Genomic DNA, 18,668 nt, shown 5'->3' with positions numbered 1-18,668 from the left:
GTGTGTGTGTGTGTGTGTGTGTGTGTGTGTGTGTGTGTGTGTGTGTGTGTGTGTGTCAAACGTTAGCACAAGAGCGCTTGAATTCTTCATCTTAGGTAAACATCCCAGTGGTGTTGCACTAGCAATATTTTTCATTTCATATCTTCATCATAATTACTTGTAGTTATTTTTCACATTCACTTACCTTAACTTGATAATACTCACATACTTTAACTTCATAGGTTGAATTTTCAAATGGTTTTGAAAACACTTGTAATTAAGTAAAAGGTCTTAACACTTCATCCATAATTGCTGCTGTAATATGAATTAAACTAATGTAGATATGGTTAACTCCAGCTCAAGCTGGTAAAACACTGAACAGCTGCTCAAACGTTGATGCATCAATATTCCTAATTTAAGTATGTGGTAATCTAATACTTCCATAACTCATTTACAATAAAAAGGATATAGGCAAAGACTTACGGCCACTTTACCACATTACAGTCCGGAGTTTTACTCCTACAGTACTTCAATAGCAAATGGTAGACAAATCTTGGAAAACTAGTTATTAATATTAGTAATTCAATTTAGAAGCCCTGGTCGGAGCTAAGCTGCGTTTCTTGCTCAATAACTCACTCACAAAGTCACTCATGAACCATTCCTGGAAGAACAGCTGCACCTCCTACAGATGCTGTGGAGGTTTTAGTGATGTGAAAGCGTTTGGCAAAAACATGCTTTTACAGCCTCTTCTAAGGGATCTTCAGAAACCACAGAGATGTGCCAGTTCAATTAACTGGGCTATAAACATTAGAGGCGAGGATTAGTGGGGACGAACGAGAAGCAGTGAAACTCAATTGGTGTTCCATGAAAGCCATATGCTCTTTCATGTCCCCACTACAGTTACAGTATCCTCGAGTTAACAGCTGAAAAATAGTCTCAACCTCAAGCTTCAAAAGTTCAATTTGTAAATACGTGTACTTCTGCCTTCTGACAAATGGTGTCAGTGTTTTTCTTTCACTCAAGTGTGACACACTTATTGGCAAATCAAAACTTTTAGAGTTAACTCAGTTTCTGATTCTCGTAATGGCAAACAAACTCACTACACATAAAACAGCTGTCGTCTTTATTCCTCTTTAGAAGTTATTTATGTCCAGAGACATCAAGACATCTTTATTGTCACTGCAAATACAATAAAATGTTGTGTGGAGCAAGCCTGAAGATGCCTAATTGGTAAACAAACGATTAAGGAACATGGAATTAACAATAAAAGCAAAGAATAAGAACATAGAAACATGTTTTTTACAAGGAATTCAAAGTAGATACACAATGAAAACTACTAAGCTATAATAATAATTATAATAATAAATAATGATAATAAAATAATAAACTGTAATAATATCACGAGAACTAGTTGTTGCACAGATAAAATATAATAAATTCTGCGCTTCGGGGAGGTGGATAGATTCGAAAATAGTTAAAGAAAAAAGGAGAATAACTGGAAATGATGACTGCAAACAGTTAATGGGGAGAGAATGAACTGTTGATTAAAGTTGAGAGGGGAAGGCTCCTGAAACAGGAGTCCTCCAGCCATCTGTCTGCAGCCGCTGAGAAACACAGATGGCATACAGCATTCTGCATGGGGTGTCAGCACTGGGAGTTGGAAGCTCACCTCCTATTCACTGTAAACCACATGGTAGCTACGGTCACATGGAAAAAAAAGAAAAACAAGAAATGGCTAAAGAAGCTGTAACCTTAAAGTTCAATCTTGTGGCCTTTTTGCAGCTGTGATTGGTGGATACTGCCCCCTATGGCTCTGACTGTCACAGCACACACTGCTAAAGTTGCTGAACTGTCTCCTTTCCAAACAGAATACAAAAAAATGCAAAGTTTGCTTTGCAATACATAATTTGCCGTCCAGACTGCTGAAGGGGTTTTTGGTTTAAAAACAACCTGTCACCCCCGGCCTGCAGCTCACATAGTTGAGGAGACAAATCCTCGGTGCCCTTTAACACAAAAGACAGACAGTCTAAAACCGAGGAGGACAGTACGGCAGTCTGACAGTCTGGGGGAGATTAGTGGCACACAGCAGATGTTACTCCTTGATTAACAATAGTGTCTGCCAGGGGTGACCCTCAGCTCCCCCCTGCCCTCCCCTCTGAGCCCCACTGTGTTAACTTCGGGCCCCACAAATTAAATCTGCTTACCGTATATTGGTGTTAGTGGATAGGATTTATTTTTTATTTTTTTTGTCAGATTATGCAGAAGTATGTTCAATAACTGCGATTTGCTTATATCACGGTTACTATTCAGCATCATAACAGAGTGCAACCATGTGAGCTCACATATATATGGTTTACACTATAAATGCAAATAGTATCTAAATATGGGTGTGCTCATCTTGTTTTCCAAATATACAGAAATAAGTTTTTAAAATGTGATTTGCTTGAGATATAGCATCAAAACTAAGTGTGTCAACCATGTGAGCTCTCATATAGACAGTTTACAACTCAAGTAATGTGCATACAGTATCTAAACATACAAAAAGCTAAGTAAATTAGGTGAAAATGGTATATTGAAAGTGAACCTTGACTACATGGAAGGTTTGCAAGATAAAGTTAATTTCTGGAACCACCAGTTACACTGGTACTAATAGTGTGTGCATATATAGTATATGATACCCCTGGACAAGGGGTGGACGACTAAACCTGGAAAGTTGAATAAAAGCAAACTGGATGCTGATGTAAGTTATGATAACTCTGTGACTCTCTTCCAGGAAGGAGAACATCTGTTTGTAATGTGTGTATTTATGTAGAATCAATGCTTATTATACTGGAATTCACTTTGTGAGGGGGGAAGTAGCAATGTGCAGCGGTGGAGTAAGGACCCAATCGTATAAATAAATAGACAAAAATGTATGCTAGTAAAAGGTAGAGTACCACATAAACTTTTTTACTTGAGTAAAAGTAAGTACCCACTTTTAAAAATATTTGAAGTGTTGAGAATAAAAGTAGACTTGCCGATAGTAGCTTATAACTTTATGTAATGTGCTACTACTTCATAAACTGAGACTTCTGCATTTTCAGATTAATAATAATACAGACTCATAGCAGGAATGCTGCAGATGACGCTACTTAAATTGTCATTTGGTTGAGTCTCCATTTTAGGTGATTCTTCACCAGTTAATTCAACAGTAATAGGAATTAACAGTAATATTTGATGATAAAAATGTGAACATGTATCGAATGGTTTAAAAAAATGTTTGTGGAGAAATAGATTCAAGATTCAAGTTTTTATTTATCATGTGCACAACAATAACATTCAATGAAATGCCTGGGTCACAACTACTACTACTACTCCTACCAGTACTCCTACTACTACTTCCAGAAGTAGTAGTTGTAAGTTCAGTAAAGAACTAAATGTACTATATTTCTATTTGAAGAACAATATAAAGAATGTAAATGTGCAACGGAATGATTTGTTAAAATGTAGTATAGTATTAGGTAAAGATGTTTGCGGATATATGTAGAGAAGTAGTACCCCAAATAAATAAATCTACAGAGTTAAGTACAGATACATAAAAAATAGTAAATGTACTTTGTGTAAACAGCACACATCTGTGTTTAAATCCCACAGTTTCCAGGTTATCATGTTTCACATCTGTACAATATGAGAACTTCTCTTCTACAACTCTAAACTGATTACTTTTCATTACTGCAGGGCGGGTCAGACCACTAGTCACAGGAGCAGGGGGGTGGCACGCACTGTTGAACAAGTACCATAGATATGAGTAGGCTGCTTCTGAACAATTAAAACTAAACATGAGTATAACAAAAAGTTAGAATAAGTCCGATGGTTGGTACAGGGGGACATTACACTTTGGGGTTCAGTGGGTTGTACGAGTGAAGAGTCGGTGTCCGCCCCTGTGAGCGGGGCTGTGTGCCCTCCCAGGCTCATTAGTGCGCTGGGCTCACGTTGTATTTTTGCAGATGGAGCCTGGAGCAGGACGAGAGGAGCAGTGGCCGCTTCGCTTCCTGCCCGTCGCCCTGTTGTTCCCCCTCTCTGCTGAGACTCCCCTCAAACATGGCCCACACACCCTGAAGCCCACCGAGGAGCTCACCGTCATGCGTGTGAGTTGGAGATTCCTGTAGTTTTGTCTTTTGACACCAATACTAACTTTGTGCGCTAAGCTAACTTGGGAGCTGTGGCTAGTCCTCTGCTGGGAAAGTGAGTGTCTCTGCATTAACAGTGTTTTTCAATGGTGACATGTGTTATTACGAGTGTCCAGACACAACTCTGCATGGAGATCACACACAGCTCCTGTGAGTTAGCAACTTTTCCCTATGTGTGGTGGATTAGCTGTTTCCCTTTTTTCTAGGCTGAGGTTGTTATTACTTCATAAAAGCTGCTTAAAGTGATTGTTATCTGCTTCTTTCACCTTGTTATAAAGTCTTTGCTGCCATTCAGTGGCACAGTAAAGACTCGATGTGGGGAAAGGCTGCAGGGGAGCTTAATAGTTTCAATATGCTTAAACATGTCCATACATATACCCAGGTTTAAAAAAAAAAATCCTGTGTGGTAAATGCCAGTATGTAAGTTTCCTCCATTTCTTTTCTTGGTGTGAGAAACAGAAAGTATTCTTTGCCTCTTTGACATCTGACTATAAATATAAACTCAAATCATATTAGTTAATTAAAAAGTGACTGCATGTTCCAATCAGGAACCACCATCCTCGGATCAGAGACCTTTCATGTGAATTGGCTGAAAGCCTTGAAGTGCAAATTGGGTTTTGACTCGTGCAAAAAGTTGTTGTGCGGTTTTTAAAATCATATAAATAGAATGTTTTTTTATTTTTTGAATGCTCTAATGCCTGACACCGCCTGATTCGGTGGCCGTGTCATTTAGGGCTCAGATCCCTCTTTACGTGTGTGTGTGTTTCAGTTTAGAGGAATGTTGTTGTCTTATCTTTATCAAGCCAACCTTCCCCTCAGGTATGAACACACAGGGCTGGCTGACACACAATCCAACAGATTCTGCAATTCAGGCATAAACACAGGAGCTTGTCAAACCTGAACTCCTCGGTGTCCCCTGGCCGTGAATACGACTGCCTACGTTCATAATTGGCTTGAACGCACGTTAAACTATAAGTTGGGTAGATCCAAGGCTTTTGTGTCAATGCACAAATGCATCGCTGAGCTTGTTTTGAGGATGTACTTTTCATATTTTCTCATCAGTAGCTTGTGGCCTTTCTCTTGAGTTCAAAATCCTGTTTGCTCTGTAGCCTGCGTGTAACATTCTGTGAGCTCCCGTCACACCAATTTCTTTGCCAAACTCATTTCCCTTTCATGAGGGATTTTGGAAAAAGGGGTTTAAGGGACTGTTTGTGCTGGTTACTTGGACAAGCTCAGTTTTCAGGGCCCGCTCTTCTGAAACCGAGAGAGGAATCCACCTGGAGGGCTGGCAAGCTCATCTGAAAAACTGTTGAATGGTTTTAGCTCAAGTACAAAAAAAGGCTTCCTATCACAGCTTGCAGATGAGTCCTCCTTCCTTGTCTGTATCACGGACAACATTTGCACACATTTTAGGGTTATCTGAGATCCTGTGTTGTGTCATACTGCTGTTGTGACGTTGTTCAAACTCTTGCATGGAAGAAATTTTGTTCCAGGTTTTCCCCTGTGTTGGGTCATGGATACATGGTCAGTGAACATGCAGAGTGGGGGATGGATAAATTCCTGCATGGAAAACCAAGAGTTCTCAGTCCCTCTAATGCCAATTTTGATTAAAAACTCCTAGAGATGCGTCTTGTGGATGCAACTTATTATTTTCTGGGACTACTCACATGCAATGTTGTTTTGCAATGGAAATAGAAGGATGTTGCTTCTTCAATCCTTTGTAATTAAGAGACTCGGTGAAATTTAGCATTCAAGTGGACCACATTTCTCTCCAACTTGGACAGGTTTGTTGAAAGCCTCGATTACAGAGCTAACAAAAAAAGCTCTTGTTCTGGACAAATATATACAGTGCAAGTGATTATGTATGAGATAATTAAACAGCAGGCCTGCTTTAAAACGTAGGCCTCCTTGGCTGCCATGCATAGCCATGCTGAGCCTTTGTGTTTATGGTAAGTGGGCAGCTGCATGCTTGTGAGACATTGGCTGTACCCCAGGCCCTCAACTGAGCCTGATAACTACTATTGAAGCCTCCCAGCCATGCTCATTTCTGACTATTCACTCACTGCTTTAGATGTTGTGTGTGCCTCCTGTTTGACATAGCCTAATTTCTATGTGCACGGGGGGGGGGGGGGGGGGACAGCTGTGGGCTAGTAGCCTGCACTGGACAATGAGTTCCATAAATTTCTTTTCAGTCAATCAGCCGTAGCAAAACTTTGTGGCACCTGCCCTTTGTGGCACCTAATTAATGACAACGCTGTAAGTCTGGGGGCTCCAAAAATCTTGAATTTTCATCGTGAAAATGATTCACGGTGCAGAAGGAAAAAGCAGAGATGGTTTGCCAATTTGTCATTCAATTATTCGGTCTTAATGTTCCCTGCATGTCTGGCTCCCTTTTTATGACATAAACATCAGTTTAGACATGAGAAACTACTAAAATGTGCCTGAGTCCAGGTATGGATTCTGCTCAATCCATGCAACTCCAGGAACTTGGCCGTCAGAGCAACCTTTTTAGGAACATGCATATTTTCTCCCAGGGAAAAGGACAGCTAAAGTTCCTTTCACAGGCAGCATGGTGATGAAGAGCAGGACAAATCCCTCAGTTAGGTTTCAAGTTGGGTCGTCTCAGTTGCTCAGCAGATGCTCAGATTACAGAGATGACCACAATCCTGGGATTGTTGAAGGCAGGATGCAGATCCAACTGCCGTGCATGCAGGAATGTCAAAGGAGGATGCCTGAAAATTCAATCTAACATTTCATTTATTTTATGTATCAATTAACACACCACTATAATAATAGAAACGTTTTTAAAAACTGTGATGAAGCTAAAAAGATATATATATTATGAATGATTAACAAATTGTGTTATTCAGTAGCTTATACAAGGTGCAACAATGATATCAAAACTAATTTCTAGCAGCTGTCGCACCAGTGCTATGAAATAGATTAGCATTAGCTCTAATTGTCAGTCAGACGCAAAGCTGCCAAATCCTTATGTAATGTTGACCTAACTCATGGGATTACAGTCTGAGCAATGTATTGAAAAGCTGCTCTAATTGGTAAACAGGGCTTTCATGGATGACCACAGTTTGGATGCTTATTGTAAAGTCTAAGCTGACAGTTTGCAGTCTTTTTTGGAGTGGACAATAATTTAAGGAGTCTTATACAAGTGCTCTTTAAAGCATTACATTGCAATGTCTGGTATTTTGTAAAAAGAGCATCGCGGTATGTTCAGGCTTTTGGATACTGAGCAGACTATAGCAGGCATCTGCCTTACTTGAACCAATCGTCTTCGCGGTTTACTCTCTCTCGTTATCTAGCGCTCATTTAGGCCGTGCTATAGCTTGCCGTTTCTGACAGGCCAAAGTAGCGCCGGTTGAAAGGCTTGTGGTAACCACAAAGGAAGCCTGGAGTCCCATCAGCTTGTCTAATGCAGAGTTATTGTTGTCTTTAAGGAAGGCCTCTGTCACCGCAATGCCACTGTTACTTTGTCAGCAGCCATGTTGCATGTGATGGAAGCGTCCTCCGACTCTCTTCCCCTTCTCAGAGATTAGACTTCTCAGTTGTCATGGTGGCTGCTGCTCCAGCCCAGATAAAAAGCTATCGGGCTGCAGAAGCATAGAGACTCCAACTGATTCCTGATAATGGGGGCCCCGTCATGGAGGTGAATTCAGGTTTTTGACGTCACAGTGGGAGTGGTACCCTTTGGGCAGAAATTCTAGATGCCTAATTTAACAGTTTCTAACTTAATCCCCATTTTACAAAGCAGTTCATGCAGTTTGAGTTCAGCGCATTGGGTGTATCCATTAAGCACTGGAAACCGTGCCTCGTATTGCCTCCTGCATTCGGTTTACAGGTTTGACTGTACAAGGAAAAGTAAACTGCCCTTTGCCAGCGCTTCTCAGCATGTTTCCTGTTCCCAACCACTCACAAGTTTGAATGCCTTTCAAAGGCTGTGGGGCAAGGTTAGACTTTTATAATTGTGTGTAAGACTTGTGTCGTGGAGCCGAGGAATGTTTATAATTATGTTATAAACCTCACCCATTTAAAGTGCTCAGATCAGATTTATGGGATAAAAAACGTAATGCAGTATGAGAAAGATGATAAAATGCAGTTCTCTGCAACTGAAAGTGATAGATGATGTTTACAGTTTAAAGTTCAGAATGTCAGGCTACGACATTTTTCAATATTTCTAGGGAAGGAAAACATCACTTAATGTCCTTTTTTGGGTAAACCTCATGTTAAAGAGCTTTCTTGTTTTTGCCAATTTAATTTCTGTGGGCGAGGTTTTTTATTTCTGTGCCAATGCCATCTGCAGCCATCACCGAGCCATTAAGGGCAACATATAAACAAGCGTTTCCTCTACCCCAGCACGTCCCGAGTTATCTCTGCAGCAAAGCAGAGATCTGTGTGGTTAATGGTCACGCACAGTGTAAGCTGGCCTGACCTAGTCTTGCTCCAAGCTTTGATTTGTACTTTTCTAGTCACAGAGGCCATAAGTTAAATCTGCCAGACGTCATCGAACTGATCTCCTTGAGGAGCTGGGCTAAAAACATCCTTGTCTTTAAAGCGCTTCTCCTCATGTGATAAGTGTTGGTAATGAAAATCATATGCTGAATGCAAACACCACCTCCAGTATGTCAGCTCGCTCTTGTCTTGTGATGCTGCCCCCTGCACACACACGCACACACACACACACACACTCCCACCAACCACAACCTCTGATGTTGCCTCTTTTGTTTCCCACGGTGTCTCATCTTCTGCACAGAGTGCTCTTTTGTTTCACATACACCGTCTCTTTTTGTTTCCCATCTTTTTTTTTGCCAGTAGTTGTTCTGTCATTCAAACAGACTCTCTGACCTTGCAGGCATTTTATCATTGTTTAAGTCCCCTAACTGACATGGGGGGGGGGGGGGGAGCCATTGCTGGTACAACTTTGAACTGGTTTCATTCTTATTTGACTGACAAATATTTCAATGCTTGTATCAACAATCATGAGTCCTCCTCAGCTCCCTTGATGTGTGGAGTCCCTCAGGGGTTGAAGCTTGGACCATTCCTCTTCTAACTGTAAATGCCTCTGAATCATTTGTTCAACTGCTTTGAAGATGCCAACAATACTCAAATCTATTTCTCTGCTAAACTCAATAGACTGAATCGCCTGGATGTCTCTTAAGTATCTCCACGTAAACTCGGATAAAACAGATATTATTTTAACCTCATTACAGCAGCTTATCAGTTTATTGCTGAGTCATGGTGCCATCTTTGATTAGTATAAGACTTTTGACCGTCATATAACTAAGCTTGTCTAGTCTTGTTTTTCTCTACAAGGAAATGTAGCTAAAATCCCTCCATCCTTTAAATGTTGTAATAAACAGGATGCAGTTGATTCAATATAAGCCACTACATGACCTTGCTTTCAGTTACATTTCTCATTTGGCCTCTCTGATCCTCAAATCTCTGCCCTTTATCTGCCCTTCGCTCCAACTGCAAAACCAAAGGTGACTGCCACCTTGTTGTTTTAGTCCAAACCCTGTGTAACTATCTTCACCAATTAATCAAATTGGCTGAATCTTTAGACTTTTAAGAAACTTCTAAAAACCCATCTTCACGGACAAGCCTTTTTTTACGACCTGTCTTTATCTTATGGTTTTGTTTGCTTTGTCTTTAAGTGTGTCTGTGTACGAAACACATTGTAACTGCGAGTTTTCAAACATGCAAATGTAAATAAAGGTTTACTCAGGTAAGACTGTAGTAAAAAACCTTCAGTGATGATGATATAGATTTACATCTGTGGCTAATCAGCTGTTTTACTGTAATTGTGGTGCAGCACTAATGTGAGGAGGGTTGTTTTGATAACCGCAAGGTCAGCTATTCCCAGCCAGCCCCTGAGGATTCACTTACACAACTTTGACTTTGCTCTATTCCTCTCTGTGTGCTCCAGTGTGGAACACTTAGAGGAAACGCGTTCTCTCAGATGACTGATAATACTCCACTTGGACACGCAAGAGCAAAACAAGGTATAGAGTTCCACTTTTGGTGACACTGGAGAGACCATGTGGAAGTGAAAAAGCAGGGTAGTTTCAACTCGCAGCCCACCGTATGGCAGCGCCTCACCTTGGGCTGGGAATGTTTGCTGGCTCACTTGAGAATTAAAGTACCTTGTTGAGCCACTGGCCTCCCTGGAATTTCTAATGTGTATCTTTTGCTTTTAAGGATTTTAAACAGGTTGCTGATGTGTTAAGTATCAAGGGATTCAAAAAGGATTGAGTGCTGTGTGTGTTTTGTGAGTTCAGGTTTTCATCTCAGTATCAAATACCCATCTGTGGGCTGTGTGAACGTTTGGGAGCTCAGTGACTACTATTTATAATTATTGTGAATCCGGCTGCCACCTTCCACGAAGGAGCAAGCTACAAACTTTTCAGGATAACTCTTTGAATCATTACACGATTCAGAGCCTCCACCCAGGGGATCTGTTCCCCCAATCAAGCCAGATAGTTCTCTGCTTATACAGTATGGTCGACAGAATGTCAGAAATGTACTGAATTCTAATCCTGTGCTCATCTTTGTGTGTCTGCTCAGGATTGGGCTGAGGAGTGAAGCACATTCCTGGAGGAGCCGAGGGTTGCTGTCTTAAGCTTATGAGAAACCATCCTGCTCACACCATGCCCGTCAAGATGGCTTCCATCTATTCTTCCCCTCACTGGAATGACCTGGGACAAGGATGTGTGTTGCCATGGTGATCATTTATAAGAAAACACTGGAAAAGAAGGGGGCCGACGATGTGAGATCCAAAAGGACCGATTTGGGCTCGGTGAGAGTTTATTTTCTGCTTGTATAAGAAGTTTTTTCTCTGTGTGAAATGTGTCATTTTGTTTTTATAAGAAGCGCTGCCAACGGGCCTCAACTGCCCTTGTCAAGAAGGAAAAACATCAAGGTGCTGCTCTAAATCAGGAAATTATTACCAGCCACCGACCACTCCTCAAGAGTTTTATAGCTCTACATTATATTTTCCCATTTTGTCAACTTCAATCATAGGTGAAATTTGACTTCGGCCAAATTTGTGGTGTTTCCTCACACCATCTCAGGAAGTGATCTCTAAAGAACGATCTGGATGTTGACGCCTTGGAAAAAATTATGTCTTTGTTACAATTACAGATAATTACATCATAATAGCTGCCAACCCTTTATCACCGGGGCATGTGTCCTCTGGTTTTAGAATCCTCCATCCAACATTTATCTCAATCAAAACAACAATGGAGTATTTCAGTCCTACCAAGCTGAGCAGCTCTGACTCATTTTCTAATCAGCATCCATGCAATAGATTCCTCTTTCAGCCTGGGCACAGTGAAAATTCCCCCATGAATATGGGCTGAGTTTGCCCTCTCAGCCACGTGAAATGAAGTCATCATGCCCTGCGTCAATCAGAGGCATTTATGGTGGAACTCCCTCTTTGTTGCATTTGGTCCGCATTGCTTAGCAAACGCAAAAACTGTGCCACAACATACAGTCTTAGCACCAACAATACGGTTGACTTAACATTTTTATCTTAAAAGCTTTTTCTGAGTTTCAGTTTTTTTCGGTGAGCTGACCTGATCCTTCTTTTGACCTTTCCACAGTTCCAGGCACAGACCATGAGCCAGGGGACGGCACTTTTCTCTTGTGGACTCATGGGTAAGTGTCAACCTCTGCATAGCACATACACACTCACATGTAAAGACAATATGGATCATTTAAAAAAAATATTTGGTGAAAGGAAATATTGTATAGTTAAGTCTCTGAGTCCCATCTCACTGTATATTTTGTCATTTCTCACAAGCGCTACACCATCACTGTCAATGTGCCGATAAATACCTTCACAAACTGGTGTGCGGCAGTCAATTGTCAGGTGTTTAGTCGTGAAAGCAGCGATTTGGATGGGGCCACGTTATATTGCATCATTTCAGAGAAATTATTGGCAGAAGACTGTCTCTGCCGAATCTGGATGATGGTCACATGGCATTATGTGAAGCTGGCTTGACAGGTGCCTGTGCCAACGAGCGTTAATGATTATGTGTCAGCGACTTTCTCTGCCAGGGATCTTATGGCATGTTTCAGTACAGTGTGGACGTGATGTCCTTGAATGGAAAATTGGGTTATGGCTACAAAGGAACATATCCTTGATTTACCTTGCAGTAGGAGGAACGGCCAGAATACAGATTAAACTGCATTGTGTCCTCACAGTAACTTGGCACTGTGCATGAAACGCTGGCAGAGAACACAGCAGCACCAGTAGGTGTTAACACTGCCCTTTGTTCCTCGTCCTCTCTGTGTACTGTACGTGGTATTGTCGGGGTTTTATCTCCAGTAGAGAGAAAATAGACATTTTGCATACCAGGAATGGGCTGAGGCCTCGTTGTTCGGTGACTCAGAGTTGACTGACCAGTTCACTTGGCTTATCCATTCAGCAATTCAACGAACTTCTGTTGTGGCAATAACAGGTGCTTTCCTGGCACGGTAACCATGATGCTGGCACAGAAACGATCAGTAATGGCGGGTAGCCAGCTGCTCTGATACAGAACTCTTGTAGAGCAACGAGGAACAAGACGATTAATGTAGTCCGAATGTTTATGATGGGTTATTGAGATTTCATCAAGCCTCGTTCTGGCAGAGAAGTAAATTAGACATTGAGCTTCGTTCCCATCTCCAATCAGTTTACAGATTGTGACAGTAAAGCAGAACCTGAAGGACGTGATTTATTTTTAGTTCCAATCACACAAAGAAGTCAGTGAGTTGTGTCAATGAATCGTGCACATGCTGGGACACTGGTCCAGCCTAGAACATCCAGTGTCATGGATGTTGAGGTCAGCTACAGTGCACGTTGCCTCTGGCAAACGACAGAAAGATAAGTTAAGTGTTAAAGCAATTTAACTTCTGTGGGTTATTTTTCTTTTGAACCTTTGGTTGGATAAACAAAAAAACTAATTCTGACTGAAAACCAAGTGACTCAATGTATCTGTTTTTTTCATTGCAGAGACCAGTCGGTGGCACGAGGTGGGTCATAGCTGTGCTATACAGCAGAGGCCAGTAGGAACCAGCCTGGAGAGCCTGTGGGATGTCCTGCCTGAGGTGCACAAGAGTTCAGCCCACTGGGAGTGGGATGTCGGCTCCACTTCAAGCACAATCAGCAGCTTGCTGCAGGACCTTAGCCTGACTGAGGCCGCAGCGTCACACTCGACTGCGCCTCCCAGCAAGCGGCAGTGCCGGTCCCTGTCTTGCTCAGATGAACTCGGTGGTTGCCGTTCTACCTGGCGCCCTCAGGGCTCTCGTGTGTGGACGACAGTGGAGAAGAGGAGGTGCCACAGCGGCGGCAGCGTTCAGCGCAGCATTGTTGGCAACGTGCAGCTCGGCTTCCCAGCCATGCAGCGTAGCTCCAGCTTCAGCCTGCCGGCCCGCTCCAACACCCTGGAGCTGCCCTGCTTCTCCCAGCGTCTCCCCTGCCCCTCAGCTTTCACTGGCCTGACACCCTCCTCCTCCATGCCCCTATCCCCAGAGCCCCCAGTGCAGCCCCTCTACCTCTCTCATGAACAGATCTGCCTTCCCGAGCCCTGTGGACCCTCTCCACTCAGCTCCCCGGACTCCACTCCAGAGCTGGAGCGTCGTGGTGGACAGGGGGGTCTCCCTCGCAGTCGCTCACAGCCTTGTGTCCTCAACGACAAGAAGATCGGTGTGAAGCGCAGGAGACCAGCTGACACACACAAACAGAGGCCTTCACTGGATCTGGCAAAGATGACCCAGGTTGGTGTTTAGAAATGTCACTTGCAAAACAGATCCTACAGCAAGAAACACTGCGAATCTGTGTTTGTTTTAAAACACATATCCTGTTTAACATCACTAGATGCCTGTTCATCAGTATGACCAATGTGGCACTTGAGCATGTCTTGTAATTTAGCAGAAGCAATTGCTAGTTGAAACGTGCCACAGTCATCTTGTGTCCTCCAGAGCGCAGGACAAGACCCTCAGGAAATGGTCATGCCTGCTGGATGCTCTGCTAGGTCCATCAGTCTCACTGACATTAGCTGGTTATGCTCTGTTGTTGGGGCAATTTGCTTCGTCCATGTTGGATAAACAAATGCTTGCAACTAAGGTCACACCATTGGGTCTGTTCTCCCTCAGCGCACATCAAAGTGCCTCTGCAGACACTGTCATTAAACGATGGCGATCGTTCATTCATGGAGGCCTGGGCCACATTCCGTTAAGTGGGAGTGTGTTTTCACATGCAGAGCATTGTGTGAAGTAGGTCCTGTTCTGGGGTTTTGTTTCTTGATAAAGATTAAAGTAGGAAACAAGATGCCACTCAGTGGACTGGTTGAATTCATTTTAATAAGAAAAAAGATCTGATGAAACCTCTGGTTTGAGCTAATCCACTCGTTGAAGTCGACCACTTTGCAACACGAGTCTCTTTCATCTGCACATCCCAGCAGCCGTTTGTCTCCTTGCCCCAGTAGCACACAGACAGATGGTAAAGTTTCACACCAGCACCGGCTGGATCATAAACACTGAGTTGGACTTGGACCCTTTGAGAAAGTCACCCGGAGTTCAGCAGTAACTTAACAACAGCACTGCTGTGACATGACAGGGAGACGCCACACACACGCTCAAAACAGGGAGGAGGTCAGTGTGGAGCAAAGAGCCTTAGGCGAGGCAACAGACAAAATTTTTACAGAGGGGAAGTCAGGGTGCAGAGATTGTTAGCAGTGGATTTCCCCTGCTGTTTGTGGACCATGTTCTATGTTCCTGTGTTAAGATGGGACTGCTGTGATGTTGGTTTTCAGCTCAGGATGGAGAAACTTTATTTTTTGCATTTACCAGCTTGAATATTTTTCATTTCTTTGAATATTTCTTCTATTTTGTACGATTTTGAAGATGTTCTTAAACTTCTCTCAACTGACTCTGGAGATGTTAACTTGTGATAGATTCATTTTGCACTGGGCTCGATGGCTTTATCATGCTTCGGACAGGTCAGCCTATCAGCATTCAAAGTCACCTTACTATTCAAAGACTGGTCACAGTGCTGAGTGTGTCTCCGGAGCGTCCTCCCATCTCCACGCCACAGCGGTGTAGCTTACCCAGGGAGAAATTGCTACCCTCGGCGTGGCTCGCCGCGGCTCTGCCAATGTCAGGAAGCAGAGCAGCTGTGGCAGGGCTTATAGATCGCCGCGCAGGAGAGATGCGTGCTGGGTAAAGAGATATTGATTTCTGTAAATTCAGCTCAGTGGGTGGACCGCTGCCACAATCGGGGGCCTCATGAGCTATTGATCAGCTTGTATTGACGGAGAGTCAAGGTCAGTATGGATGAGACCTTCTGCTCCTCTCTCCATTTCACTTGGGTGGGTGGGGGGGGGTTACAGTAGACCGCAAAGTGGACACCAGAAACACTTAGTTAGAGCACAGAAAGTGTTTGTGAGGACAATCGTCAGAGCTTTACATGGTGGAGCAGATATCAGTGCCAATGTTCAAGAGTTCTCTCACAGCCTTATCGTTTTGCTCCCATGGTGCGGGGCCAGAAATCTCGACTGTTAACAGTGAAGTCTAAACGCAGAAGGCCTCGATGTGACACCACCATGGTGCTGACAAATGCACCCGCTCGAGCGGAGCCAAGAAAAACAGCAGGGCCCCTTTTTGATGTAGTGCTGCCCGGTGTGGAGACCTTTCTCACTGCGGTCCGGCTGCAAATGTGGATCATAACTTTACACTCTCACCTCCCCTCTCCTCCAGCCTTACTCACGACTGAGCGCAACCGTGTGAATATTATTGTAGCGCAGATCTGAAATGATTAGTGGACCAACAGATAATCAAGTTGGTGTTTAGAGTGATTTATCAAATCCTGAACATTCGTGGGATCTGGCGTTTTCACAGCTTGTCTCGTATCTCTTTATTATTAGCTGAATCTTGATGTTTTTTAGCTTCACTTTTTGGTCTTGACTGAAATACCTGAACAGTTAGAGTTCATGGACATTCTAGCATTATATATTTCTGCTTTCTCGATCCTCTGGCTTCTCCTCTAGCGACACAGCGAGTTCAATGTCTGTGATTTTGAGCGAGAATATTGGAAACAGACATTTATGTTCCTCACGGGATGTATTGTAATAACTTTAGCGACCCACTTACTTAGCTTTCAATTCATCCAGTTCACAATATATGTTAACTTAACTAATGTCAACAGCCGCAGCTACACTTGGTTTGTAGTGTTTTTTTATCAAATATTAAACTTGTATTTGTAACAAGATGTATTTGATAGGATTTTCTTTAATTTGATTATTTACACTGAGCAGGTAGAAGATGACGCGCTCCTATTTTATGAATGAATCCCGAATCATTACTTTTCTTTTATCTAAAGAGACTTCCAATTGGTGCACTCAACATTTAGAAGGGGCCATTCGGGGTTCAGCATCTTGCCCAAGGACACTTCGGCATGCAGATGGGGAAGACTGGGATCGAACTGGTTGGAAGACGTCCGCACTACCCCTCAGCTGCAGCCTCCCTATCAAAAAAAGTGTTGATTTAATTTTCAACCTATAGATTAGTTGCAGCCATATACACTTGGCTTGCCCCCCCCCAACAGTCCCATGCCTGTTAAGTATTACATAAGCAAACAAGTGACAGGAGGTTTTCACAGAGGCCCTATTCTCCTGTGTCCTTCTGGCCGAACGCCGCTGCAGCCAGGCATGAGGCAGCTGTCCTGCCTTCTCCACATTAGTTGTATAGATTGGATAAGCCTCTGTCATAAAGCCTCATCCTCCAGCACGCACAGCTGTCGCTGAACTTGCCAGCAGCAGTGCTCGCACATGTGGATCTGCCTATGGAAGTTTCTGGGCTCCACAGATGTATGTGTTCTTTGTGCGATGCCAGTGAAAGGCCAGCAGAACCAGAAACGGCTGACATTACTGATGTGTGCCCTCCGGGGGTCTGGCCACTTGCTGCCTCGGCTTCCCGTCGGACCTCGGGTCACAGAGCCTCACTCATCCAACCACCAGTTGCTCCAGTTTGTAGAACAGGCTAAAATTAAACCCTTCAATTTCATTGCCTTTTTATATTGTAGCGGTTGTTACCCAGTGTCCAGCTCTGACTTCAACAACATACTATATGAATGCAGTAGATTGTTTTCACAAGATGGCTGCACTCCTCTAGTTTTGTTTGTGTGCTGGTGAGGTTACGGGTCATGATGAAGGAAATGTTCTTGATTTCCTCACCAAATACTTCACCTCCATTGATGGACCAAAGATTTATTTGTTTTAAGTGTCTGCTTGTTTCCTTGAGAGCATCAATTTGATGCTTCTAAAATAAAAACACAACCTTTCTGTCTTTCCACAGAAACTTCGGAATTTCCACAGCCTTAGCTGCCCCGGAATCACAGGCGAAGACAGCTGCGAGTCCAGCCAGGCCCCCCCCACCCTCATGAGCAGCGCTCAGCAGGCAAATGGTTGTCAGCCTGAGACCAAAGAGGGTGAGACAACCGGGAACATGCCGTCGGACCCCACGATTGAGGAAGTGGAGTGGAACTCCACAGACTGCGGGGATGTAACACCGGGAACGACCAACGGGAAGGACAATGAGCCTCTGTGGGCGGAGCTGTGCAGCATGAGGAAGGACATGTACCAGCTCGGAGGCGAGCTCGACATTGAGCAAATTGAGAGGAACTGAGCGGCGCTGCCTTCCTCATGGGGGAAGCTAATTTAGGGGACTGAAAGTTTATCACCAGATGGTACGGTGAACAGTACTGATAGTCTTAAGGACAACGCGAGTGGAAAAACGAATGCAGATCCAGCACTTGTCTTTTTTCTTAAGTAGAGATTGAGCAGAAGCCTTTTTTTGGATAAAGGACTATTTTTGGGGACTTGCTGTCGTCAGACGCTGCCCCCCCCCCCCACCTGCCCTCACTGTGCAGTAACTCAACTGTGTCTCAGGAGAACAAGGAAGTCAGGATGTTGGGTTCTGGTGAACAGTACAGAACTGATGAATATGAAAATGTTGAAATAATGTTGGCTCAGAGACTGGGGTCTTTAACATTTCTCCGTAAGCCTGATTACCTTCACTGTACTACGTCTGGAGAGAATTCACAGCAGGTTTGTACAAATTCTCTGCACTAGAAAGGGTGTCCCCGACGTTCTTCACTAGTACGAGGTACATGATGGACTGACGAGGAGACATCTTCCAAGAGCTACTGCTAGCAAAGCCCCAGTCACGTCCCCAGTATAGTTTATTTGAAGAGCTTAACATTTCACACGGTAACATCAGGCTTTCTCTGTGAGATCTAGGCTCCCGTTTTGTGTGAGAGAAACTTTGAGATGCTAATAGCGTTAATATTCCTTCTTTTTACAATTTGTAACTCCAAAGTTATGTAAAACATGAGCATATTTCTATACAAATAAACACAAGTTTTAAATGTGTCATTTGTGGTTTCAACGTCTTACTCACTATGTTTGGAATGTCAACACCACAATGTATCCTAACATGGGTTCAGAGCTGCATATGAAGTCACACAAA

At 43.3% G+C, this 18,668-nt stretch overlaps 1 protein-coding gene across 1 annotated transcript; it reads left to right on the top strand.

Annotated features, from left to right (window-relative positions):
• Positions 1-3,940: 3,940 nt before the first annotated feature.
• Positions 3,941-18,571, top strand: fam53b (family with sequence similarity 53 member B). The gene is made up of 5 exons (XM_053414061.1): positions 3,941-4,106; positions 10,725-10,956; positions 11,762-11,816; positions 13,156-13,919; positions 17,496-18,571. The coding sequence occupies exons 2-5, from the start codon at positions 10,867-10,869 to the stop codon at positions 17,823-17,825; spliced, it is 1,239 nt and encodes a 412-aa protein (XP_053270036.1). The 5' UTR covers positions 3,941-4,106; positions 10,725-10,866; the 3' UTR covers positions 17,826-18,571.
• The last annotated feature ends 97 nt before the right edge of the window (positions 18,572-18,668 follow it).

The sequence above is a fragment of the Pleuronectes platessa genome, chromosome 21 (genome assembly GCF_947347685.1).
Source record: "Pleuronectes platessa chromosome 21, fPlePla1.1, whole genome shotgun sequence".
Taxonomy (NCBI): Eukaryota; Metazoa; Chordata; class Actinopteri; order Pleuronectiformes; family Pleuronectidae; genus Pleuronectes; species Pleuronectes platessa.
Note: the sequence above shows the minus strand (reverse complement) of the source record. Positions and strands in the feature narration are given on the sequence as shown.

What these genes read in the sequence shown, in the direction of transcription:
- fam53b (XM_053414061.1), top strand. Translation starts at nt 10,867, where the DNA reads ATGTGTGTTGCCATGGTGATCATTTATAAGAAAACACTGGAAAAGAAG. An exon ending in AAAGGACCGATTTGGGCTCG is followed by an intron (nt 10,957 to 11,761) that starts GTGAGAGTTTAT and finishes ACCTTTCCACAG; the next exon opens with TTCCAGGCACAGACCATGAG. An exon ending in TTTCTCTTGTGGACTCATGG is followed by an intron (nt 11,817 to 13,155) that starts GTAAGTGTCAAC and finishes TTTTCATTGCAG; the next exon opens with AGACCAGTCGGTGGCACGAG.